Genomic DNA, 25,633 nt, shown 5'->3' on the forward strand with positions numbered 1-25,633 from the left:
GCATGCGATTTTAAACGCAGCAAGCAGCAGTTAGCGGCTAACTGAAAGAAGAGCAGCGACCCAAAATGTCCACAAATTTGGAAAACAATGACATGCAGGAGCTCTTTACCCTCTGAGGAGAGGATGAGATAAACTGCCATAAAACCGGTACAGTGTTTTTTTTTGTTGTTGTTTTTGTGCTATTTTGTTGATTGTTCAGAGCTTGAGGATGCAAGACAAATTTCTGTGAAAACGGACAATAGTATCATCTTATCTTATCTTAAATGATTGTTATTGCCATTTTAAGCCATTGGTATTGTTAAGAAAATGCTGCTGACCATTTTTATATAATGTTATTTGTCACACTTGATGTACATGTGTGTTAAACATTGCGCTCATCAGGTCTCTCTTGGTTCCCTGATGCCAGCACGCTGTCTAAAATCTTACTCTGGAGCAGCATGATGTTTGGCTCAGTGTAAAAATGCGAAGACAGCATAAAGAAGGAACTCATAGCGGTCCTATAGCGCAGCCTCTGTGTACAAAAGAATTCTGTTTAATTTGGAGGGTATCTGATTCACCACCTAGGACTCATTTTGGTGAGAAATCTTAGTTTCTGAAAAAGTTTGCCTCTCGTTTCCAATGTCTCCTGCCACTAAAAAAAAAGTGCATCTAACCGATGAGGCCTGGTAAAACAAAATCCAGATTCAGTTTATCTTTATAGGCTATACTGATGTCGAACTGATAAGAATACTGTCAACATTACTTTCATCTTGTGTTTCGAAACTTATGTGTTTTGTGGACACATAAGGAATTGTTAAAATGTTATATTTCTTATAGGGAGTTAGGAGTTATATTTTCCAACACCAGTATGAGAATAATCTCAAAATGAATCTAGTTGTAGTCAGCAAATAGTAAATAGTGACCCTGCAAGATCCCCAGTCTTTGCAAAATCTTACAGCGTGTGACTGAAAACTCAGTCTGTTAGAGTGTCAGACTTCAGTCTCTTTAAGTCTTCTAGTGTATGGTAGGCATTACAAGAATATAGATCTGACATTTAGCTGGATCTGCGGTGGAAAAATGCCATCAAACCACTGAATCTCTGTGGAAATGACTCACACACTAAGAAATGTCCTTATTCCTAAAATGTTTCCATCAATGACGTAATGAGATCGTACAGAAGGCCGGGGTCATGAGAAGTAATGCTGGCAGAATTAAATAGTTGTGTACGTGGGCTTTTTAGGCTGTGGGAGTGTGAGACAGAACAAATGACTACATAAAAGCAAAGAGTAGAAATTGTGAGATGGGAACAGCCAGGAGAAGAAAAGGCAGGAAGAGAAATTTGAAGAGAATGAGAGTGGGCGTTAATTTGAAATATCCAGCATTACCACCAGCAGCTGCACTTTGTCCTACATCGCCTCCCAAAAACAAGCATGCACTCCTACTTTATTTAAAAAGGAGGCCCTGCAGAGCTCATGAATAAACACCACCAAACAAACTGTCAAGGAAACTGGAAAAAACAGCAATAAACCGAAACGATTCTTTCCTTCCTCTCTCTGGTCAATCATACGCCCACGCTCCGGGCACACTGAGACTCTCCTTGGTGAGACCAGATGCCTTCTTCCCTTGTAACTGTCTCCACCACCACCACCTCCTCCACCTCCTCCTCCTCCTCCTCCTCAGTTAGATTTGGCTTAGCCGCTGATCCGTGAAGTGCCGTGGAATCTGCCAAACCAGGGCATGGTTGTCTGTGGCTGGAGCTGTGAGAGCAGCTATTGTTGCCAGTTGTCGCCCCGGCAGCAAAAAGCAAAAAGGTGCAAGCGGAAGAGAGGCCGCAGCAGCAGGAGAGTCAGGAGCCCTTTTTACACAGAGACTGAGCATTAGGGCAGCTATTAAGTCCCTTCTTAATGCCACCTTAATGTATTTACACAGAGCCAAATAGCAGTGGTATCATGTAACGGCAGTGTGTGATATTAGACAGCATGCCGGCATCATGGAAGCAAAAGAAACAGCAGCATCCACCTTGTGCAACATATATTGTGAGTGTTTGCAGCACTTTCTAAACTATAACAAATGCATAACATAATAATAACAGCTGTTTACTGTCCTTGTTACATGGTGGTTGATCTTGTCCTCTGATCAGAGGGTCAGGAGCTCCAAAATGTTTTCCAAATTTGCTGACATTTTCTGCCGCTGTCACCCCTGTGCCCCCCCTTGATCTAATCCTGCAGGCTGTCACTTTCATACAGGTGTCGATTCAGGGATGTTACTACCTCTGATGGCAGCTTCAAGAAAAACAACTCTGCTTCCGTATTCCACAATTTCGCCTTTTATACAAAACCGTGACGCGTAATAACAGCATGAAATTACCGCCTTGAACAGGTGGTGTAAAAAGGCTTAGAGTCACGTCCATGCACAGGGAGTGGCTGACGGTGCTCAAGCACCTCCCCCTTTGTCCTGTGATGTCCAGTGTCCAAAGCCAAGACATTATATTACATATTATATGAATTTCAATTATAATAAAATTAATAAAATATAAAAAGTTATTCTACTTAACTGTTGTTTTGTGTTAAAAAAGTGAGGCTTAAAGTTAAAAAGTTAAAATATCATCAAATAATCATATTGTAAGAAAAACCTTTCCTTTGTAAGAAAGTTTATTTATAAATGGAGTAACTTCTCAAATTACATCATAACACATTCATTCACATTTCCTCGTATTAGAAATTTCATTTGAAAACTGTTTTATTTTTTGATAGGTCATATAAAATGTATTTTCAGACAGGATTCCTGTTCAGGGTAAATGATGACCATGACGCATTTTTTCAATGTTAAGAGATTGTATGTACTGATAGTTTTGTGGGGAACTCCACTTGTCAAGCCCCTTAAAGGTTTTCCCCTATGTCTCTTTGTCTTAAAATGTATCACATTGTCGTTTTTAAAATGCGCCAAATCAAATCAAAGTGAGTTTACTGTACAGTTTTTGAGAAAGTCAGCTCAAACGACATCATAACATTCATAATTTCCTCAATGATATAGTATGATGCATTACTTTTTGTAGTTCAAACGTTAGTTGGGATACTGTTGGGTCCACATGAGAGTACATGCCCCCCTAAATGCCTCTGCACGGCCCTGCTTAGTGTTGATGCACAGGGGTGACACACAAGGGAGTAAAAGCAGAGCGTACGGGGCGGCTGTGATGTCAACAAGGCACAAGCGTTCCCTCTGGAAAGAAAGCAAACTTCAGCACAATAGGACCCCTTTGGAGCGCCCGGGGGCAGCCCCAACTTTTACACCCCGTGAGTGGAAGTCAAACCGAGCCATAAAGCACGATGAACCAGACGAGGAAAAGAGCCCTTCCATCAGCCTGCCAGGCGGCCAGATCTGCTCCAACAAAACCCTCTTTCTCTCCTCGAAGCCTTGGCCCCTTAAACATTGAGCCATGCACACATTCTTTAGTGACATAATGCTTTTTTAAGCTATTGCCCTCTTCAACTCCCACACTCCACCACCACCTCCTCCTCCTCCTCTTTACCCTTACTCAAATTTACCCCTCTTGCCAATTACTATTTGAATATGAATACCAGCAGAGGGGTTGAGTGTTTGTTTTCCCTCCTGTAGCGGTGAGAAGTGAAGGAGGGAGGTCAGCGTGCAAGCTGACGTCAACGATCTGCCGTTTCATTGATGTGCTGGCCGCTAGGTGTTTGCAGAACGGCCTCTTGGGGCCATAAAAGCTGCCATAAAAACTACCACCTCCCCCCTTTTTCCCCCAGTGGAGCTACTGCAACGCCCTGAGGGAGTCACAGAGCTCACAGGAGGCTGAGGTCCACAACAACAATGCCGGTGGACTGAGCTATGTGGTTGAGATATGTGGTTCTCTGATTCGAAAGGCTCCTCTTAAGTGTGTCAGTGTCCGCAGCAGATATAGGCCGCAGTTTCTGCCCGCTGCGCCTCATTGATGAGATAACTGTGGTCAGGTGCTCCACAGCCTGAGGACCGCAGAGTCATTCAGGAAGAGGAAGAAATCCCCGGGAGCACTGGGACCAGCAGCAACCCCCTCGCTCGCTCCCTCCCTCCACACACACACACAGACAGACCCTGACCTCTCATACACTAACACACACTTCTTTCCACAGTTCAGTAAAAAGATAACAGGCATATAAGTGCAGATTAATTCACTCACAGTGAAATCTGCGTTCACTTGGCCGCTCACGAGTTCACTGGAGAGACGATCAGCAACACAAATGTGTTAAATCAGAAATTAGAGCTTTGAATGATTCATTTCATTCATGTTATTTCTTCTGGATGAGACAAGCTAAGTTAAAACTTGATATTTATTTGACCAACTTGGAAAAAAGAACTCATCAAAAAGCATTATTGTATGAGATTTTGTTCACCTACACACAACGTACATGAAAGATTTTGCTTCGTACGACTTATCTTATTTGATGCTATGTAGACGGTCAATACTGACCTGGAGTTTACAGTATCTCAAACCTGCAATGATGGATTTTTGGCCTCTTTAGGGAACTGTAACAAGCTCTATAAACATTTAGTTGCAAACTTTACCTGTTTGCCGTTCGGTGCATAGGGGATAACGTGCAGCTCTAAAGTGAGCTCTTTTGCTGAACACAGTGGAGATGAAAGCAGTGAGAGTCAATTAAAACAGTAAGTTGCAAACAAACTTTCACATTAGATAATCAGGTAATCAGGTTAATACAAAATAATGGGGGTACAGATGGATTTTAAAAAATAGCGGTCATGCATAAATTTCTCATTTCTCATCCAAAATGCCTTCAGAAACATATTTTAGTGAACTGTTTAGCTGTAATTCGAGACTATTTGTTAGCAGCACACGGAGTGTTTACTGTGTTAAAAGGGCCACGCTCATATTACATCACCACCACTGGGACAGTTTATTGGTCCAGGGCGGTGCAGTGCATTCTGGTAGTTGCAAGATTTTTAACTCTTGAGCAAAAGCAAATGCCGCAGCCCTTTTTCTCTGGTCATATAGTACAAATTAAAAAAGTATTTGCATCTTTCTACTGCATAGACAGCCCAGTGTTATAAAAAGACCATCTTTCCAGCAGTGAAATACTTCTTCAAACACAGTGAGAGACAGAAGACAAACACGTCTCGGTTCTCAGACTGACTCATGTTAGATACTCATAAGTTAAAAGAAAAACAACAAAAACCAGGAGGCCGATGGCAAAACACTGCAGCAGCTGAACCTGGGAATGCTGGAATGATGGAGTCGGGAATGTGCGCTCAGAGCAGTGCTGCCCTGTGTCTCAGCATGCCCCATGCCACACAGAGAAAGTTGAGACGTGAGAGATTTTTTTAATACTTTGTCTCTCTGCTTTAAAAAAAAAAAAAAAAGGACATATGTCAGAACTCAATGCAAAACCTGCAGACAGCAGCCACATCTTCCTTTCATCCGCACTCAGCAGAGAATTTAACGAGAGGCCAATCACGTGTCCGTCCTGATCATCACTTTTTGCCTCAGCCAGTCACATTCCTGTCGGGTTTAATTGAGTTCACGAGGACCCAATCAGCTTCTTTCCCCCTCGCTCTCGTTCTGCTCTGCACTGTCAGAGCCTTCCAAAAAGCTGCGCAGCTACTCGCTTACCTGTCTGCCTGCAAACTTTTTACATGAGCGCATCAGCACTAGTTAAGGATGAGAGGGCTTCAAGAGTGACAGAATGGAGGGAGAGCGAGAAGGAAGTTTACAACTTTTACTACTGCGCCTCGGTCTCTTATTAATGCGAACCTTTAAAACATTTCCTGACAGTTCTGGGAAGGGAAGGAGTTTTGATGCCTCGTTATTCCTCACTCTTTCAATTACCGCGAGCACAACAAGCATTCGGACAAGTTTTTTTCTCCGGGGTGGAAGTGAGCTGGTTTTAATAGAGGAAATGATTCCAGGGGCCGACCCACTGCTGTGCTAATACTCCCATCGATTTTCATTTTGGGGGAACCCTCCCAGCTGATCAATCTTTCTCCACCGACGAGCTGGCAGCTGCGCCTGGGAGGTGGTGCAGGATGGGCTTCAATGTCTGATTGGAAGTATTAGCCGAGTTCATGTCCACCCCCCAGCTCTTTCCTTCTCTTACTCCCCCCGCTGCTGCCGCCCCGCCACCACCTCTGAGGCCAGGGGCGGCTTGGCTGTGCTGGTAATCCCTCAATGAATGTGGGTCAGTGAGTTGGGCTTTGCCTTCGTCACTCAGCGAGGGGACAGACAGCGGGGTCGTGACCCCAGTCATCCTGCGTGCACTCGCATACACACACACATGCTTGCGTTCACACGCCCATGTATGAAGACAAAGACTCAAAACAGAGGGATGTGCACATAGACACAAACAAAAAAAAAAGACATGGATGGATGAGCAGCCGCATACACAAAAACTCAGGCGAAAACAAGCAGCAACGCAAACTCGGTAGTGCGTTTGAGCAGATCTGATCAGTAGAGCTGAAATGATTAGGAGATTAATGGAGCGGCTGATTGACAGAAAATAAATTAACACTTCACCTTAACAGTGCTGACAATCCGTAATTGTATGACTAATTTTTTAAGCAAAAGTGCCCCAAATTTGCAGGTGACAGCATCTCATAAATGAGTATCTTCTCATGCTCTCAGTTTTCCATTTTTCAAAAGTTTGGATTTTCAGGTTTTCTTTATTATCATTTTCATTAAGCACTTTGAAAGACGTAAACAGTGCATGTCAGTGCAAGTTAATGTTAAATAGCAGAATAAAATGAAGGAGATAAAAGCCATGGTTCATAAGCAGTCATGATTTAAGAAAGTTAAGCAAAAATATCAAATATTACTTTTTGATATATAATACTAATACTTTTCTGTATTAAATCACAGTAAATTGTTTTAAAAACTGTTTTTGATATTGGACTGCCATTTAAAGACATGACCTTGGTCTCTATGAACTTATTTTTGTTTGTTTTCTGTTTGAACACTTATTAGATTAAATTACTAAGTTAAAAAACTAAAAAATAAGTTTACTGTTTGCTGCAGTCTTCACAAAATAGGATTTTTAGAAAGGTTAAAACTTAAGCACTTCTAACTTAAAGCTCAAGTTGACCACTTGTATAAATAAAAAACCTCATAATTGCTGAAACTGTCACAAGATTCACACAGCAGTACACAAGACAGATTTTACATTTTATTTTACTGTTTAACTGTAAAAAGAGCTGGGTTAAATTTTCTTATTTGAAAGCTACACAATACACAAAGATAATTTTCAAAAAACATCTGAGGCGAGAAATAAGGAATGAAGTAACAGAATCTTGATTATTATTTGGTCAGCACTGCTTAGTTTGACAGTTTGACCGCAGTTTACAAGACTCTGATTGGCTGTTTTTTGGCGCACCACAATACTGTAGACTCTGGTGAATGTCATTAAAGGCAGTAGGAAGAGGAGGAGAGACATAATATTTTTACAGACTATCTTTCTCATGTACTTTTTTCAAAGTTTAGTGACAGTTTCAGAAAATATGACACAAAGTTTTTTTCATAAAAATTACCAACTGCAGCTTTAAGTTTAGTTAGACTGCTACCTGAGAAAACAGCAGTTAAGAAAGAAAACAGACGCTCTGCCAGAGAGCAGCCACGACAGAAATACTCTGATGAAGCCATGATGACTTCACTCATATAACGGTGATACAGTGACTTGCCCCAGATAATACCAACTGATGCTGAAGCAACCGAAAAAACACAAACGAGACGGTTCAAATGAGAAGAGCGAGAGACAGAGATAGTGAGTCAGAGGGGACGTGAGATGTATAGATGGCCTGATAAGATAAAATAACAAACAGAGGTTTTATCTAGTTATGGGCTTAAATCTGTCTCTTACACACATGCACGCACCAAAATATCAAAGAGTCCTAATTAAGCTGCACCGCATTCAAACTTATTATCCTCCACATCATTAACATTCTCCATCACGAGCTCGGTACTTTATCTAAGAGAGAGCAGGCAGTCATGAAATATTCATGATTTATTAATCTGACTACAGAAAAACAAACAATGGCAACCCGGGGAGTGTGACACCCTCTCCTGCCAAACACTGAGGTAGCAACACGACTGTTTGCTCCTCACTCAGCGCTCTCCAAATCTCAAACAGGAGTCCACTATCAGGCTCAGACGCCGCCGCGCTGGCATTCAGGTGAATGCCGGTATTCCCACTCATAATGGTGTTTTACTGAGATAAGGTGGAGAGGAAGTGTTGCTGGTTTTCTTCACTTGGCTCAGATCAGCTACTGCCTCTCATTCTGTGGCATGGAGTCAACAAAATGTCAACCGCAGCGTCGTCGTAAAAAATAAATAGGAAATGGAAATGTGGCGGGGAGCCATCTCGAGCCAAATCACAGCAGTGTTTCCATGTCGTTCTGATAGAGAGGAAGAAGGAGGGAGAGGAAGTGAAAAGAACCACAGCAAAGGGATGGAAGGTAAAACAGGAAATGCAAAAAAACCAAAAAAAAAAAACAGGTAGGACGGCCTTCTTCCTCTTTTCTCCCTCGCAGCCACTCACGCTTTTGAGAGGATTTTCTCAAGTGGGAAAATTTCTGCTGATGACACATTTGTGAAAATGAAAACGCTGCAGCGCTTGGTTGATGTTACTGTCATTGACTCCTAATGGGAAAAATCCCACTACACGCGCAATTTTCTGGACTCTCCATTTCTTTCATCCCCGACTCGCGCAAGCACACTCCCGACATACACTTGCGCGCTATTATCACTCAATCTCACACCCACTTGCTCCTCTTGTTCTCCTCCTTCCACGCGCACACTTCCAGGCAACACAGACACATTTTCTGCACCTCCTCTTGACTTTCTCATTCTCTGAATCTCTCCCTCCACTTCTCTTCATTGCCCTTCCACTCTCTTTCCGTTTTCAAGTCCCTTGGGCGACCTTGAGCGGCAGCTGCCAGTGAAGTAGCTAAAGTACAAAGTCAATACAAGCCAACAAAGCTGGTTAAGTATTAAATGGGGGATGATGACGCTGCTGTTAGCCAGAAAAAAAAGGCTTAACAAAAAGCAAATAAAAGGAATATGTGCAGCCGGACTTTAATGGAACACTCAATAGTAATAATGATGCGCTTTAAGCAATTGACTGCTGACTTTAGATGCACTTTTGATTTTTGTGCAGAATAATCTGCTTGCCGGTGGTATAGGGGGCTCTTACAACACTCACATTCCTGATTTAATATTGGGCTACGTATACGACTTAAAAGGATAGTTCAGATTTTTTGAAGTAGGGTTGTGTGAAGTACTTATCCATAGTCAGTGTATTTACATACAGTAGATGTCAAGTGGCACACCACAAATTTGGAGAAGCAGGCTGGAGTCAAAAAAGAAAAAATCGAACAATCTCCCCGCATCTAATTTTCGAGTCAAAATTCTCATCACCTTTGACAGATTTTTTTTGCAATTTGTGGGACATTTCTTGCCGAGTTGCTCGTTGCCTTTTTCCCATATTTTCAAAAGAAATCAAAACAATTTTCTCAGGTCCCAGAGGTTTAAATGTCTGAGAGGCGTCAACAAAACTGATGTCGCTCCAGGTTCTAAAGGGTTAAATGCCAAAGTCACACAAAGACACAGAAAATAACTGATCACGGCAGCGGAAGACCAGCAGCTCCTGTGTTCAGCACTGTTAAATCACCGTTTTTATTAATCGAGTCTGGCTTTGAAGAGAGCAATAAACAGATCATCTTCACATTTAAAATTGCTGTCTGACATTAAGGTAAAACAGATAAAATATTCTGGCTAAAATCTGATTTGTTGCTGACCCCTCCACAGCAGTAGATTGCTAAACTTTTATGTCAGACTCCAACCTGCTTCTCCAAATTGAGGGTGCTTACTGACATCTACTGTATGTAATATACTGTCTATGGGTAAGTACCTCACACAACCCCACTTCAAAAAAATCTTTCCCTTCAGGTATGCCATAAAGAGAAACATGGAGAAATATAGAGGAAGGGGCAAATCAGAATGACAGGTAGGTGACATAATTCAAAGAACAGTCCATGCCTGAAGTGATTCATTAATGAAACAGGAAGTACTGGGCCCCAAAAAGTGACTCACTGTTCAAAAGAAATGATAACTTCATTTCCCACAACTGAAATTACAAAGTTGAAAACAGAAAATATTGCTTATAGAGGTAGGAGTATGTCACCTGAGGCAGTTTAGTCACCACAAGGCATGGCATTACAGCAAAGTCCCGCCTAACGTGAAATTTTTCAATTGTCGAGCCCGTAATAGCCTTTCACTGTCCTCTCCCAGGATCATTGTCAGCAGCTCTGAAAACTCAGTGGATAATGTAGCAGTGAATGGGCCCTTTCATCAGCGCTTGGCCATGGAAGTGGACCAGAGTGACTCCAATTGAAAGCTATTGCAGCTAAGAAAATCAATTGAATAAATGTGCGGAGCGTGGTGCATTTGTGCACGGTGTGTGTGTGGGTGGGAGCCGGTTCAAGCACCTATATGCCGGTTCCCAGTCTGCCCTCCTGCTGCTGCATTCCTCTGCAGAGCCGCATTCCTCTGGGAGCAACGAGGTCAAAGGTCAGGAGGCAAAGATGAGCCTGGATATAGCTCAGCTCTGCAGCCGCAGCCATGGCAGCATGTATGCTTAGATATGTGTATGTGTGGGTGTGTTTGTGCGTGCATATTGGCTGCAAACAACCGAGCAGTTAAGACCAGAGCCTGCCGTTTTCTGTTTATGTGTCGGGCTGCGTTCAAAGAGCATCCAGGTATGTACACATACTGTACAGCCAGCCGGCCTGCCTTGGCAGTGCTCCCTCCTCAACCGCTAACAGCTGCTCTGACACGTGTGTGCATTCCTGAGTCTGCACCACAGCGTCCCCGCAAGGCATCGCCTGTCCGCCCCTCAGCCTGTGGATACGAGCGCTAAGTCCCTGCCGGCCACATATATAGATCCATTTACCTGAGAGCTACGTCAGGGTTTTTGCTGAGCGTGGGCTGGCACCCAAAGGGGTTTAAATTAGATTAAAATGAAAGGCATCAGTTTGATTAAATCTAAACAGGCTGCTAAATCATAACAGGGAAAAAATGCTTTAAATTTATTAGTTGCACTCTGATGCCAGATGTCAAAGCAGGCTAGCAACTAAAAGAAGCATTTCACCGATATAAAGAATGCACTCAAATACAACTAGGCCGTCTCTGCAGTGGAAAGAAGCAAATGCTTTTCAGATTGGTGCTACATGACCAGAGAAAACATAGAAATAAAGTGCTTTTTGCTTTAAAGCTGAGCGATTAACACTCCTGGTGGTGGGTGCCATAACGTGGAATGGTCCATGTGAAACGATGGCAGTGTCAAACATGTTTCTGGAAATATTTGAGGCAAGAACTAGGCAACGCAGTAACAGAATCTTGGTTAATATTTGATCAGCGCTGCTTAGTTTTACCGTTTGAGCATAGTTTTTTCGACCTTGGATTTCAGAATGCCGGAAGCAGTCTGGCGCCCATTTTCTGTTTACCAACCCTTGCCAACTCTCGAAACGGCATTAAAATACGTTTCTGAGAAGATTTCAGGCGAGAAATAGACAGTTCAGCAACATAACCTTGATTTATATTCAATCAGCACTGCCTGGTTTTACAGTTCGATAGGATTTTGGTCTGTGTTTGACAGAAAGTTAGAAAGGGCAGGTAACTTTCTTGATCATCTGTGTACTCTTTGTGGCGGCTGGCGGGTAACAAAAATGCAGAAGGACAGTCTATAGTTCGCACAACAGCCTCAAGAGTCAACAAAACTCCTCCAAATGTTGTAATTTACATAATTTGGAGAAGTTTCAATGGGGAGAGAATGGGTATCCAGGCACCGGTTCGATAGAAGAAAGTCTATCACAGTTTAACACACATACTACCCACATTGTTTTGATACAAAGCCGGTTGAAAATCGGCAAAGTATCTCTTTAAGCACAGGTTTAAACCAGCAAAATCAATTCTAAAAAGACACACAAGAAACTAAAAATGGTTCAGAAAATAGAGTGAGTTTAACTGCATGCTAAATACTGTTGTGTAAAAGTGAAATTGGATTCATTGATTTTAAGCGGGGACAGAAATCAAATGCAGCATCGATGCTGGAAATGAAATGACTAACAGGCTCAATATTGATCTAAATAAATCACCCATGAAACACACTACAGTGGAAAGAGTGGGCACTGAACGCTCCCTGAACTCACTGCTATGTCAGTCAGCTGAGTATGGTGCTCGGATGTTCCCGGAGACCTCTGGGAAAACAAGGCCCGATCCATCGGGAGGCAAAGCCGTGAGCGGAGCGGAGCAGAGGTGGGCCGTCCAGAGACGACTGGAATGTCAGATAATGGAGGACATATTTCTCCAGGTGACACCGAGCCCAAGGCGTCCAGGGAGGCGGAAAAAAAGGATGACGAATTGATAGACAAGTGCATACTTGTAAAGTTTTGTTAGAGCTCCCTTTTCTTGCATTATCGGTCTGTGAGGAGGTTCATTTCAAGTTCAAGGAGTCACTTCCTCCCTCGACCCAACGTGTGTTTGGTTAAAAATCTCTTATCTCCCTGAAAGCTCCTTTCTCTGCCTTTCTGATTGATTGGAAAAAAAGTTAACTTTCCATATCGTCCCTTTAAGCTTGACATGCCGTGTGTATAGGTACACACACACCCACTCAGGAACAATGTCGACAAGTGCTGTTATCACATGCCTGAGTTTATCCCGGCTTTAGAGAAGGCCTGCGATCCACAGGTTGGTGAATGCAGATCAAACCAATGTCACTCACACAGAAGTGAACCTGTCAGCTGAGTTCAGTGCGTAATCCAGCTAAGAAAACATCACACAAACACCGCCTTCTATATTAAAACACGCTAAGCATTCATGTACAGCTGTTGATCCCAAAGGGGGAAGCATTAATTACCACCATGACAAAAGGGAGACCTCCGAAATTAGAGGTAATCAGCTGTCCCTGGGGGCTAAGTGGGAAAGATGGCACTAACTCCTGGAAAATGAAAGTGATAATTAACCCATTCTGACTGATTTATTCGCACTAAACTGCTGCGTATTTCAACCAAACTTGTTCCGCGACACTGCGTACATAAACTTAACTGCATGCACGTTTACAAGCAAGGGGAAGCAACGTTTTGTCATGACAAGGTCACCGGAACAGGGGTACTAATTTCAGAGCACAGACACCCACCGTCGACTTTCACTTAATTTGCACTAAGTACAGGGTGCAAATCAAAACGTGTTGGTGCATATCCTGGTGAAGGCTGCAGTGTTCCCATGGAGGGGAGCTGGAAGGTGGAGGTGGTGGTGGAGGGAGGGTGAATTCTTTCATAGGAAAGGAGGGATTGGAGGGAGGGGACGGGGGTGTCCAGGGAGCTAATAGACTGGCTGGAGAGCTTTTACTTCATGCTTGAAAGGGAGCAGGGAGGGTAAAAACCAGTCATGTAGTGTGACATAAAAAGGTTGGTTAACTATGACCTGCAGCTGGAGATCTTTGTGAGGCTCTCAGTCATCAGTTATCAGCTCTGAGTGGGATTTATAGGTCGAGGTTTCAAAAGGGGGGTGGTCAATTTATATTTTAATCTACTAGTTTATTTCTATTTGTAATTAGGAAGGACAAAGTATACTTGGCTCCACAAACACACTGTAAAATCTGACAAGTTGATCTTACTTAAATAAAAAAATTGAGGAAACCGATTGCCTTGAAAAATGTAAGTAAATAAAACTGTATGTAAATGTTAAGTTTACTAAAATTGTGTTGTACTGACTTAATTTTGCGAAGTTGTTGCACTTAAAATGACAAGTGGAATTATTTTTTTAAGCGTTATAACTTCAGTAAACTAAGTCAGCCTAACTAAAGTTGATGGTGACAAAGGGGATTTTGCAATGATGGACATCTGCCAGTTCTGTTCTGAATATATAGCACAGTAAACTTGGGTTAAGTTGCTAGAAGTGAAAAAGATTGATTTAATGAAGCTTGTCTTTTTTATGATACAACAACTTCACAAAATTAAGTAAATACAACTAATTTTTAAGAATTAGAAGAAAGTAAGCATAACTTGACAGTATCCGCATACTCTGGAGGATGTGCGCCTGCACTGTAAAATCTAACAAGGTCATTTTACAAAACAAAAAAAATCTGGAAAACCAGTTGTCTTGAAAAATGTACGTACATATAATTATTAGTCTTAATTAATGTTTACTTCATATGTAATTATTATCTTTACTGAAAATGTTGTCATATTTAATGTCATTGCAACTTAAATATGACCAGTTTAGTTAAATAAATCTTTTTAGCACCTTAAGTAAACCAAGTTTACTGTGCTATATATCTGTATTCTGCTCTTAAACATGTTAACAAAACAGCGTAAAAACAAATTAAGACTAATAGTTATATTTACTTTCATTTTTCAAGGCAATTGGTTTCCAAGATTGTTTTAAGCGAGATGAACTTATCAGATTTTACATTATGTTACATACTTTGACATCTTAAGGACAAAGTGTAAGCGGCTCCACAAGCACACGCTGTGCGCCTGAAGGATGCGCGCCTGGCGCTCTGTTTTGGATGTAGGTGACAGCTCCGCGCGCAATGATTTCGTGCGTAAATGTTTAAGCACAAAAACGTCTCCCTCCCAATTAACCCCCTCAGCACTTACTTGTCATACTCTGCGTTGTCCTTGTCACAGCGTGCGTCCTTGTGCTTCTGCCAGTCCTTGCCGTGCTTGCAGGTGGTGAGCAGCACCACGTCCTCCGCGTTGTGCACGTGATGTAAGGCATTCCTGGTGTCCGAGCCGATACCTGTCAGGTAGCGCTTCCCCTTGAACACCAGCATGTATTTTCTAAAAGGCGGGATGGAGTTGTACTTGAGGTACCCCCTCTCCCCGCCGGTCCTCGGGTGGTCCTTGGAGAAGAGAGGGATGGACACGTCGAAGTTGGGCCTGAAGTTCTCGGTGCTGATGCTGGCTTTGGCCAACATGGCCTGACCGATGTCAAAGCCCAAATCTTCCGTGTAGTCCGGCCAAGTCCCCGAGTACAAGTTAAATATGAGGTGGTTCCTGCCGTCGTTCCACAGAGGCAGGTTTTGGATCTTGGTTTTCAGGTTATGGACGTATTGCGGGGACAGCTGGTCCCGATCCAGAGTGTCCAGACTCAGGACGAACAGACACGCCTGTCCAGGGTCCGAGGTGTAAAACCTGGAGCCCTCAATGGTCGATAAAATATTCTGGTAACTCTCTGAGATCTTCTCCCCTTTCTGCTGCGGGTAAACATAAACTTTGAATCCGTTTTTGTGGCACAGGGAGAAATCAAAGCATGAATCCATGCGGCACCGTTTGCCTTTGTAAACACTCGTGTTGACGTCCCTCTTCTGCCTGGGGGATATGTGCAGGTTGTACTCCTCGGTGTCGCTCTGATCCCACGGCACGAAGAGGTTTAACGGGTCCGAGAAGTGAGGCCAGGGCTGCTCGGGCCGGTACCGGCTGCTGCGGTCATGCCGGCTCCTGCTCGCCGCTGGAAGTTGAACCCCTGCGAGGTAGAAGAGAAGCACTAGACATGCACCGGCGGAGAGCAGGATCAGGTAGCGTTTTTTGGCCTGCATGTGTCCTGGGAGCGAGTTGTTCAGGGAGAAGAAATGCAAAGTGGCCCGAAGTTAGGCTCTCACCACCGGCGGCTCCACCGCTCCATCCTCCGGCAGCCTCCACGGATCCCCAGCCCCCCTTCTGCGTTATCGGTTCCCAAATCCAGCAATTGATCCAGTGCATGTGGGCGATTTTAAAAGTAGTGTCCCGTTCTCCCTCTTCTGTAGAGTTTCAGCATATCAGCGGGTGAAGCTCCGCGCTGCCTCTCGGACACAATCACATGCAGCCGGCGCTTCTTCTCAGCCTCATCCAGGCTGCCTGTGAGCGGCTGTTCAGATGGGAAACTGTCCGACAGCCGTGTGGGAACTCTCAGGGGTTCCCGAGGCTCTCCCAGACGGAAAGGTATACCCCCAATTGGCTGTTAAAGTCGGCACCAGGGAGTGTAAAGCGTCGGTGTGGCCGCCGCGCTCTGATCCAAAAGCCTCCGGGTGAATTCGTCCCGGTTTATCACTCCATGGTCCCGTGTGAAGACGAGCAAAAAAACCGGGGAGTAAAGAAGCGTCGTAGCGCATGCAGGGGCAGCTCAGCGGTGCAACTGTAACCTGACGAATCCCTGCATTTCTCTTCTTATTTATTACAACCTTCCCTCATACCCTCGCCGATATAAAATAAAAAGCTCATCGGCGGAGGGAGCCACGCAGCGGCACAAGTTCTCCGGTCGACACGAGGAGAGCAAACAGACCGGGTGAACGGCGGAGAAAAGGTTCAAAAAGACGGGATTCCTTGATCCTAGTGTCCAATTACCGAGTGCTCAGTTGTTCCGATTGTTAGTCGGTAACATTCCAATCCCGACACGACGGCAGCTGACGTGACGTCCCATCCATGCGCACCGGCGCCGCTGATTGGTCCGCGTGTGGGAACGGAAGAGGCGGGACTTAGGGGAATGCACCCATTCATAACCGGAGCGCTCCGCATGTGCAAATTATCTAATTGTAAACCTATGGAAGTTTGTTTGGAGATGATCCAGAGAGCAAAGAAGCCTCAAAGAGATTTACAACGAGAAGTTACACTGTGGTAGAAGTCAGGCACATGTTTGCACTCATTGTGTCAAGTCAGAAAGTAATATTTTGCTTTATACCCATAATTTATGGGTATTATAGGAATCAGAATTGGGTTTTAATGCCAAGTACATCTACACATACTAGGAATTTTACTTGGTGTTTTGTTGCAAAACAATTAACACCGAGGAAAAATAAAAATGATAATTTTACTAGAATAAGATAAGATAAAAATATAGAACTTAATATTTAAAAAAAATAATTATAAAAATATATTAAAATATAAAATGAAAGTAGAATATAGAGAACACAAAATGTATGTGCAAAATGTGCAATGGAGGAATCATACAGTTGTGCAGAAAAAGTGGCAGTGCAAATATCTTCAGACTAAATTAACTCAGTGTGCAGTGTAAGTGTAGTGTAAGCACAGTCAATATCCATTACCCATGCAGCCATGGCTGCTTTTATTTTCTGCATCTTACATCTACTTTTTCTGTTTTTGTTTTGTTTTGTTTTGTTTTTTTGTTGTAATTACCTTTTTTAAGTTATTTGTAATATTACCAGATGTACATACACAAAAATATAAAAACTTTTAAATCATTTTTTAAACCTTTTTTTTGGTTTGTAGCCTTATTGTAAAGAGAAATATGTTGTTCTTTTGTAATTCTCCCTTTTTTTAAAAAAAATTAATTTATTTGAACAAATACAACAAAACAACAAAACAAAATACACAACCAAATGATCACGAAGACCTTTCAATCATGTGAAAGGGGACAGTAAATAAATACATAAATAAAACAGAATGAACAAATAAATAGGTGAGGAAAAAAAAGAAAAAGCAGGGGTATTAAATAAACAATCACATGTTCAAATGTTATAAACTGATGTTATATTATCTTGGACTATTATCTTGAAACACTGCATATTTGCTACACTGTGAACTTTTGCATATTCCCTGCCCTGCTATTTTTAAAAAATGTTTATTTAACCCATATTCAACAATCTTTTTTTCAAGGGACCAAGGGACCTGACCAAGCCAGGAGCACAAGAAAAAGACAACAATAACCAAAATACTAAAAACACAGTAGACTATACGGTAACATAGAAATAATAAAACACCTACGTACAATGACAGGTGCCAACTGATTAATTCACCCTTTAAAATGAACCAGAGACCATTTCTGTACATCTCTGCACAACATTGCACAGTTTTATTATTCTGAAACAGCTACACTGTACATGTTTGTTAGGCTTTTGTACTGTTTAAATGATCTTTACCATATTTCTATTGTAAATTTTTCTATTCTATATTTAAGTTCTTGAGTGTCGCAGTACTTTCCCTTGTTATTACTATTATTATTATAACATACTATCTACTGAACAATTGTGAGTTCCAAAAAAATATAGATAGTACACATTAAAGTATTCTTTTGATTTCCTTCTTTTAAAGAACCAGCTAAAGGTACAATGTGAGCAAACAGGATTATGAGACAACGGGCCCCTGGACACAGTATGCAGAGGCCCCACCACCCCTCTACACAGGAGCAAAACACACAGACCGTTTGGTGGTTTTACATGTCTTTGTGGTCGATATTTTGTAGGTTTGTGTCTCTTTGTGGTCATTTTGAGTCTCTTCCTGGTTGTGAAGTATTGATTTGACATTTTACTTTTAGCAGGTGAAGGCCAGGGGGCCACCTTACTCTTAAGGCCCCTCGGCCAGTGTCCTGTAGACCCATTCAGTAATCCATCAATGAGTACAGGGGACTTAAGCACTTCAAATAATTTTGTAAACATTGAGAAGGAATTCATGTTTTTTGATTTGCCTTAGGGGAGGGACATTCAACTCTAAAATGTCATATTTTGTATTTATTTTAAATACTCTCAGAACCCCCAAACCCACAATGTTTTCTTTAAAAATCTCCAAAATCACACCATTCATCAGAGCCAGAAACTGTGAAATATGGTTATTTATGGTGTAGGGAAGGTCATGTGTGTATATATATAAATATCTATCTATCTGTATAGTTATCTATCTATCTATCTATCTATCTATCTATCTATCTATCTATCTATCTATCTATCTACACACACACACACACACACACACACACACACACAAACAGACAACCTTGCTACCTCCCTTCTGTGAAAAAGTCAAGTTAGGCATTTTTTCTTTTATATTCAGTTGCACATTACATACCATATCTATTCATTCATTTTTAGGTAATTCTTTATTTCTGTCCAAGAGCCCACTTAAAACACAATAAAATATGTTTTTTTAAAGAATATTTTCAATACATTTATTAATGTACAACACTGAACTAAACAGCTGGGACAAAGAGTAGCAAAATTAAGAAAATAAAAATAAAATAAGTGGGAAGCATTAAACTATCAAATAGGCCATGAAGACAAATAGTATAGATTTGTCTTGATTTCAACCAGATCCATAAATTGTTGCAGCAAAAGCACAACTTGGTGCATAAACCAGAATGCAAGAAATTAAGTGTGCGATGGTCAAAATTATTTCCTGGAGGACACACACACACACACCTACACACACAATATTAAAACGAAAGCTACGCCCTTGGAGAAAGCCAGGAAATGAGGACAGAAAAAGAGGTATAACATGGAACAAAGGTCCACCGTTCGAAACACACCTGAGACGTTACAGTCAAACAGTTCTGTGTCTCCACTACCATGATGCCACATCGAAGTTGTTTTTTTAAAAAAAATTTTTACTTCGCCAGGTCTGCTGTCAGACATCTTTTCATGGGAACGTAGAATCACTAACCCACAGTCCCGACAGTGCAAAGAAATTAAAAGCCACAAAAGTAAGATAAGCCCTGTGCAATCTGCCAGTAACATGTTGTAACACTGATACCGCCTACAGAACTCAGCATCTGCTCAAATTAATGATCTCACTGTTAATTGGTACCATAAACTACACTTAAGATATGATGGCATTTTCATGAGAACAACTTGTCGGAAGTTAACCTCGAACTAAAGTTTTCTTGTATCAACCAAGAAACCAAACTATCACGACAGAGGCGACCCCCTTGACAAGGAAATTAATAGCAGAGGAGTGGCTCTCGCTGAGTGTCACCATGCCTCATAAGCCCGCATAATCCTCCTCACTGCCATTTGGTGGCAAAACACTCCGGCTGGGTGAAGAGGCCATCCTCATTTTTTATCGGCCAATTAGCTCAGAAGAGGGGGACTAATTAGCAGGGCTGGCTGGGAGACAGGCCAGGATCCTGTGGTTGGCCAGCGCTCATCGTCGGAATATGCTGGTGATGAAGAGGCCTGGGTGCTGTTCCAGAGGGCTGCTCCTGTCTTAGTGGTTGTTCTGCTTAATCCAATGTCAAAAAGTCCGTGTGAGAAAGTTTTGTGGACTGCAAGAAAAATACGTACCCTGAATTCTCTGTCTATTTCTATTTTTTAACAGGTTCTAGTATCCTTACCTTTTTTCTCATTTGTTTTTTAAATACAAACATATTGCAGGATTTTCTTAAAAGCAATGTCTGAACTGATACAAATCATCATCAATCATCATTTATGACTCAGTAGAAGTGTGTCGCAGTGTTTTTATCTGCAGAGACTCTGCCTGTATTTCCATATTTTCTTCTTATTTTGCCATGTTCTGGCAAAGTGCCTCAAAAAGTGATTATTTTTAACAGAGACCCCTGCATTTCCAGCAGGGTAGTGCCATTAGAAGAGGTTTTTTATGGAGCCATTGCTGCATTCCCTGCCTGGTTAGTACAAAAAGCAGTTGTTTTTTTTTACAACGCCATCGTTATGTTTCCTGTCGGGATAGTGTCACGAAAACTGTTGTGTTTTTGTTGTTGTTGGTTTTGTTTTTTCAGGGATATGGCTACCTTTTCTGTCTGGATAGTTCCATGAAAAGCAGTTGTTTTTTACAGAGCCATCACTGCCTATTCAGTTAGGATAGTTCCACAAAAAGCTGTTTTGTTTTTTAATGGAGCCATTAATATATTTTCGCCAGGATGGTATCACAAAAAGTGGGTATTTTATGCCAAAACCTGATCTTTTTCTAACCTAGCATATCACTTAGGTTATCTGTATGTTGACTACAAAACAGAGAAATGAATAATGGTGACCTGGCATGCAGACTGGGACAAGTCTGCTTTTTCTGATCGTTGAGATAAACCTAGTGAAGTTAATGATACAATAAGAGAGAAAGATGCATGTCAGTATCTTTATGAAAGTGAATTAGTGATGAATCACCCTTATCATGTACGAATTACAGCATAATTTTGCGTTTCACAAATCATAATTTTAGGGGAGATCATGTCTCATTAAAAGAAGTAAAGCTCCATCTGACACCCTCATAGTATTTGTGGTTTGCAGAAATGCACAATGTCAATATTGATCCCGCAGACTGGGTTGGTTTGGGTCGTCCCTGATCACAGGTAACCCCTGGACTTAATAAAAATAGTAGCAACAAGGAGCCAGACCACAAGCAGCCTGCAACCAAAGAGGAAGCTACAAAAATCGTGGACACAGAGCACAAAAAACCCTGCAAATATAGCAAATGAGAGTGAATCTGGGATAGATATTCACTTTTGCTGGTGATATTGTTTATAAACAGCAATCAAAAATTAAAAAAAGTATAACTTTAACTCTGCAGTCTGATGGAAAAGCCACACAACTGGCAAACGTACAACAGCTTCCCCTCTCTTTTGAGTATCTTGTTGTTGTTTTTGCCTGGGGGACTTCCTCTTAATTGCTTGCAACTCTGATGGGAATAATGTATGTTTGCTAAATGACACTTGAAACCAGAGTTGTGTTAACCAGAGAAGACAGTGTAATCTTCAGTTGTTCTCCTGAAAGGAAAAAAAAATGCTTGCGTCTTGTTAATGTATTGCAGAGTGTTCACACCATTAAGCATTTACTGATTGCAGGTGAGAAGCAGAGCCACAGTGGACCTGGAGCAGAGACTGCAGCGTTAACTGCTGCACCATCAAAGGCTCCATATACCCTCAGTTTATCCCCTGTGTATCCACACTGCTTTGGAACATTTTGGAGCTGTGTGGTCTCTGCATGACAGCGGTAAGGACTGGGAGTCATTCCAGTGAGCTTCGCCTCGCTACAGTCCTTCATCCTTTCTTGTGTACACTTCTAATATTTCCACCCCAGAAAAATTCCCCTCTTCAATCACACTTTGGTCTCGCTGCTTCACAGGACTGTAGCAGGTCTGAGATATAGGAAGATGAGAATTCCTCGCTAGCTGAATGTTGAAAGCTGGACTAGGCAAGATTGTTATGTAAAATACACATTTTTAATGAATGAAACAGTGGGCTTTAATTAGAGAATAGCAAACTGTAGTTTCTTATTTTTGCTTAAATAAAATCCTGGTGTCAGCAAGGCTATGTTCATTTCATAGAGGAAGTTAAGTAAATGCACAAATTCTTACATGCACGAAAAAAAAGTAAATACTCCTTCCAAATGGATCATTCGTTTTCTTTGATATAAAGCTATTAAAAACTGGCAATACACCAGTAAATTCAATTTTTGGCACCTGCAATGTTAAAAGTTCAAAGTTTTTTCGAAATATTTCCCAGTGCCGACGTGAAAAGTTAAAGTTGAAATAAGAAAAGATTCAGCCAGATGACTTAAGTTTATATCTTGCTTTGATATTGCCCCAGTTTGAGCCTCTCATGTATTACCATTAAATTTAAGTCACAGAGCTGAGCATTACATTTTCAGAGAAATAAATTCTCGGCGAGCTTTGAAAAACCCAGAAGGTCGTCTGACAACACTTACCGCTGTTTTGAAGGTATTTCCAGACTCCTCAAAGACTCTTTTAACCATCTGGATGAAAAAAAATATTCTGTCTGTTGTGCAGTAAAAAAAGATTTTTAACCACTCTCCTAGATTGAGCCTCTTCCTATATGCTGTTTTGAAAAGTGCTGTATAAATAAAAATTCCTTATTATTATTCCAAACAGAAAGGGTAGTTGGACATAACATGTTTACTTGCACAACTTGTATAACATGAATTAAATAAATACATTTTAAAATGATTATTTTTAATCTCATATGTTGTCATTCAAAATAACATACTAACATTTGGCTTGTGTTTCAAAAAAAGAGTAACGACATATGTAATTTATGGCTGCTTATTACAAAATCCATCTGTTTTCATGCACCAGACAGAGTATGTTTTTCTCCAGGTGGTTCGGGCAGTCTTTGAGGATTCTGGACAAATCTTCAAAACTACTTTTTTTGTTATTGGATGCTTTGCGTTGTGACTTGAATGTCATGGTGATAAATAAGTGGCACAGACTTTGTGGCTACTTTGCAGTGCAACAATAGTGAGTTGTTTTTTTATGTCTATTGTCGATTTAGTATAACACAGAAAGTACTGTTGCAATATAGTAAAATACAGTTTTCAGTCATTTGCTTGTTGCCAGACCGTATGCAGCACACAGCCAAGCTAAAGCTACAGAAATTTCATACACAGTGCAGAGAAAATAACCAAAACAAAAAAGTTTCACGCAAGAAACATACTCTTGTACATTTCTCCCAGGTGAAAGTTTTTTGACCCACCCACCCAAACTATGTAGACTTCTTTGCTCTTCATAACACAGCAGTTGCTGTCCAAAAGTGCCGCCACTCCATGTATTTCACGTCATCAGAAAAAGGTGCTTAAGCGTGTTGATATCTGATGGGCCACTGAGCAAGTGTCGGTATTTGAAGAGTTGGGATTAAGACCACATTGAAAAAATGGAAAATACTGCAAACATGAAAGTTTCACTTTCGCTGACAATGCTGTTCACAAACAGTAACTAACAATTTCTGCATAGTACACCTTTCAATGAGTCTCTATGAAGCAGAAAATCCCTGATCTGTTTTTACCTGTTGGTTATTATTGATCATGTAGTTTCAGCGAATTGAGTCATTCATAGGTTAAATAAAGTTTTAAAGACACAAGAGTTTAGACGTCAGGTGAAACTCACTTGGCAAGCGGTTGGTAGCTTCTATTTGACATTTAAATTAAATAATAAGATCCATTGCAAGATGTTACTGTCGTTATTATAGTTATTAGTCCTGACTGAATAACCACATTAAAAAGTTGGTTAAGTAAGGACTTGGATTACCTGTGCACTTCTTCTTCTCTTGGCGCTGACACACCACACGTAAAGCACTTCCCCTCGGTGACGCAGGCAGCCATGATAAAGACTTGCAAATTCAGGCCATGGTAAACAAATACCCATGGCTGGAAGGTAATCTGTGGGTTCAGGGAGTTTCAGGCAAGAGGAAGACAAAACAGCCTTTGAGAGTCTTCAGGCTTCTGCTGATCAGCCGCTGATAAACTCCCCTCTGGATGATGTAACAAGCTTGGCTCCTGCAAACACAAAGGGCATGTGTGTGTGTATCAAGGTGTGCACAGACACTCGTGCTCAAAAATACTGCACCTCCGGGGTGCTGTGTGTGTTTGGGTCCATGCACCTGGCTTGGTCATGCACTTGAGATTGTATTTTGTTGTGTATGTGTGAATGAGTCGCAAATCCAATTGAGTTTACTTTTTAAAGGCTTGTGAAGTTCCTCCTAAAACCTGAGAATAGAGTTCCACAGATGTAGTGTGTAATCTCGCCGGCACGGTCTCACTGGGAGTGTGCTCCCTTCCTTCCTGACAATACTGTTTTGTTTGGAAGATTCAGAAAATAACACAAAGGTTTCAAGTGATCATGTCCACTTTTTACTCTTGTCACCCGAGTTGCTGTTTCCCAGAGCTAAATCCTGCAAAACTCGAGAGGGCAATGCTGCGTTCACATGGAATCAGGCAGTTGGTAGATGGCAAACTGGATTTCATTTTAGTGGATAAGAGCAGCTTAGTAAAATTAGTTGAGGCCAAAAGAGAATAACAAGAATAATGGATGGCATTAATGTTCAAAGTTGAAATTTTATGCTGTCCCCCACATTGGATTTTACAACCAGATGTTGAATAGCTTCTTCAAACAGTGAGAAAATGTGCACTTTGAAAGATTACTCGACATTACTAGAATAGTTACATAAAATAATACACTTATTTTCAATAATATTTTTTTTTTCTGTGCAGCTACGGTGTTGTCCGTCTTTGCACTCACATGAAATAAGGCAGATGACATTTTAGTAGACAAGAGCAGGGCGGTAAAGTTAAGGCATGGTAGATATGGCTGGCAGGGAATGCCAGCAACGTTAAAGGTAGACAGTACTGCCATGCAAAGTTTAAATAGTATAACTTTATGCCATCCTTCACACAAGTACTGGACATTAGTAGAATTACATGAAACAATAAACACAAAATATTTTTTCTTAATAATTTTTATGCCATTTTTTGTAAACAATACATTATCACCATGGTAACATATACTTATGTGTTTTGTTTTACCTTCCTGCCATGTGTTGGTCTGTTTTTTTGTTTTTCTCATGCTGTCCAGAAGGTGTCTGTCTTTTCAACGGCGGACAACACACCCGATGAGGCCAGCCCAACTTTGATTTTTGATGCATCACACCTGCGTGCAGCAACAAGTGTCAGTGCCAGTTTGTAGCTTCATGTCAACAGCTTCCATTGAAAATGACTTGTAGGCTGTTGCTGTCAACAAAACAGCATCACTATAGCAACATATCACCATGCATGTTTCATTTTGCCAACTTGCCATTGCATTGGACTGTTTGTTTGTTTTCCTGATGCCGTCTAGATGGTGTTGTCTGCCTGCCGTCTACCGTCTGCCTGTCTCCATGTGAATGCAGCATAAAGCAGAAAGATAGAGTGAGGCAGAAATATGAACATATTGTAATAAAATGCTGGTCAAAACACTGGCCCGGCCTCAACCTGCGGCAATGAATTAATTCCATACAGTTGTCTCGTGTCATAGCAGACAACAGGAAACAGTGCGGTGACAAAACAGACCACAAGTTTAGCTAAAAGAGCAATGTGACTGATGTAGCTGTGGCAAGTGAGTGGGAGCCAATCTGGACCTGGTGTTCTCAGACTGCCAGCCTCACGGATTG

At 41.5% G+C, this 25,633-nt stretch overlaps 2 protein-coding genes across 7 annotated transcripts in view; both read right to left on the minus strand.

Annotated features, from left to right (window-relative positions):
- The window catches only part of ext1b (exostosin glycosyltransferase 1b), a 186,871-nt gene extending 170,333 nt beyond the window's left edge, over positions 1-16,538 (minus strand). Inside the window, exon 1 of one of the 2 annotated variants that reach the window (XM_088090801.1) lies at positions 14,638-16,538. In XM_088090801.1, coding sequence (XP_087946927.1) covers positions 14,638-15,578 — 941 coding nt within the window. In that variant the 5' untranslated portion in view covers positions 15,579-16,538. The remainder of the gene's footprint in view (positions 1-14,637) is intronic. The other variant, XM_042506855.2, reaches the window with a different exon arrangement.
- Positions 16,539-18,845: 2,307 nt separating this feature from the next.
- LOC148186666 (uncharacterized) overlaps positions 18,846-25,633 on the minus strand; it is a 35,994-nt gene continuing 29,206 nt past the window's right edge. For 3 of the 5 annotated variants that reach the window (XR_015779436.1, XM_088090253.1, XM_088090252.1), the window contains one exon: positions 23,179-23,984. Coding sequence is in view for 2 of the 5 variants with exons in the window: in XM_088090253.1 (XP_087946379.1) it covers positions 23,938-23,984 (47 nt within the window). In the remaining 3 variants the exon portion in view is untranslated. Of the gene's footprint in view, positions 20,009-23,178; positions 23,985-25,633 lie in introns of those variants that run through there. The other 2 variants (XR_015779434.1, XR_015779435.1) reach the window with 2 other exon arrangements.

The sequence above is a fragment of the Plectropomus leopardus genome, chromosome 17 (genome assembly GCF_026936395.1).
Source record: "Plectropomus leopardus strain MGB_pleo_1.0 chromosome 17, ASM2693639v1, whole genome shotgun sequence".
Lineage (NCBI taxonomy): Eukaryota > Metazoa > Chordata > Actinopteri > Perciformes > Serranidae > Plectropomus > Plectropomus leopardus.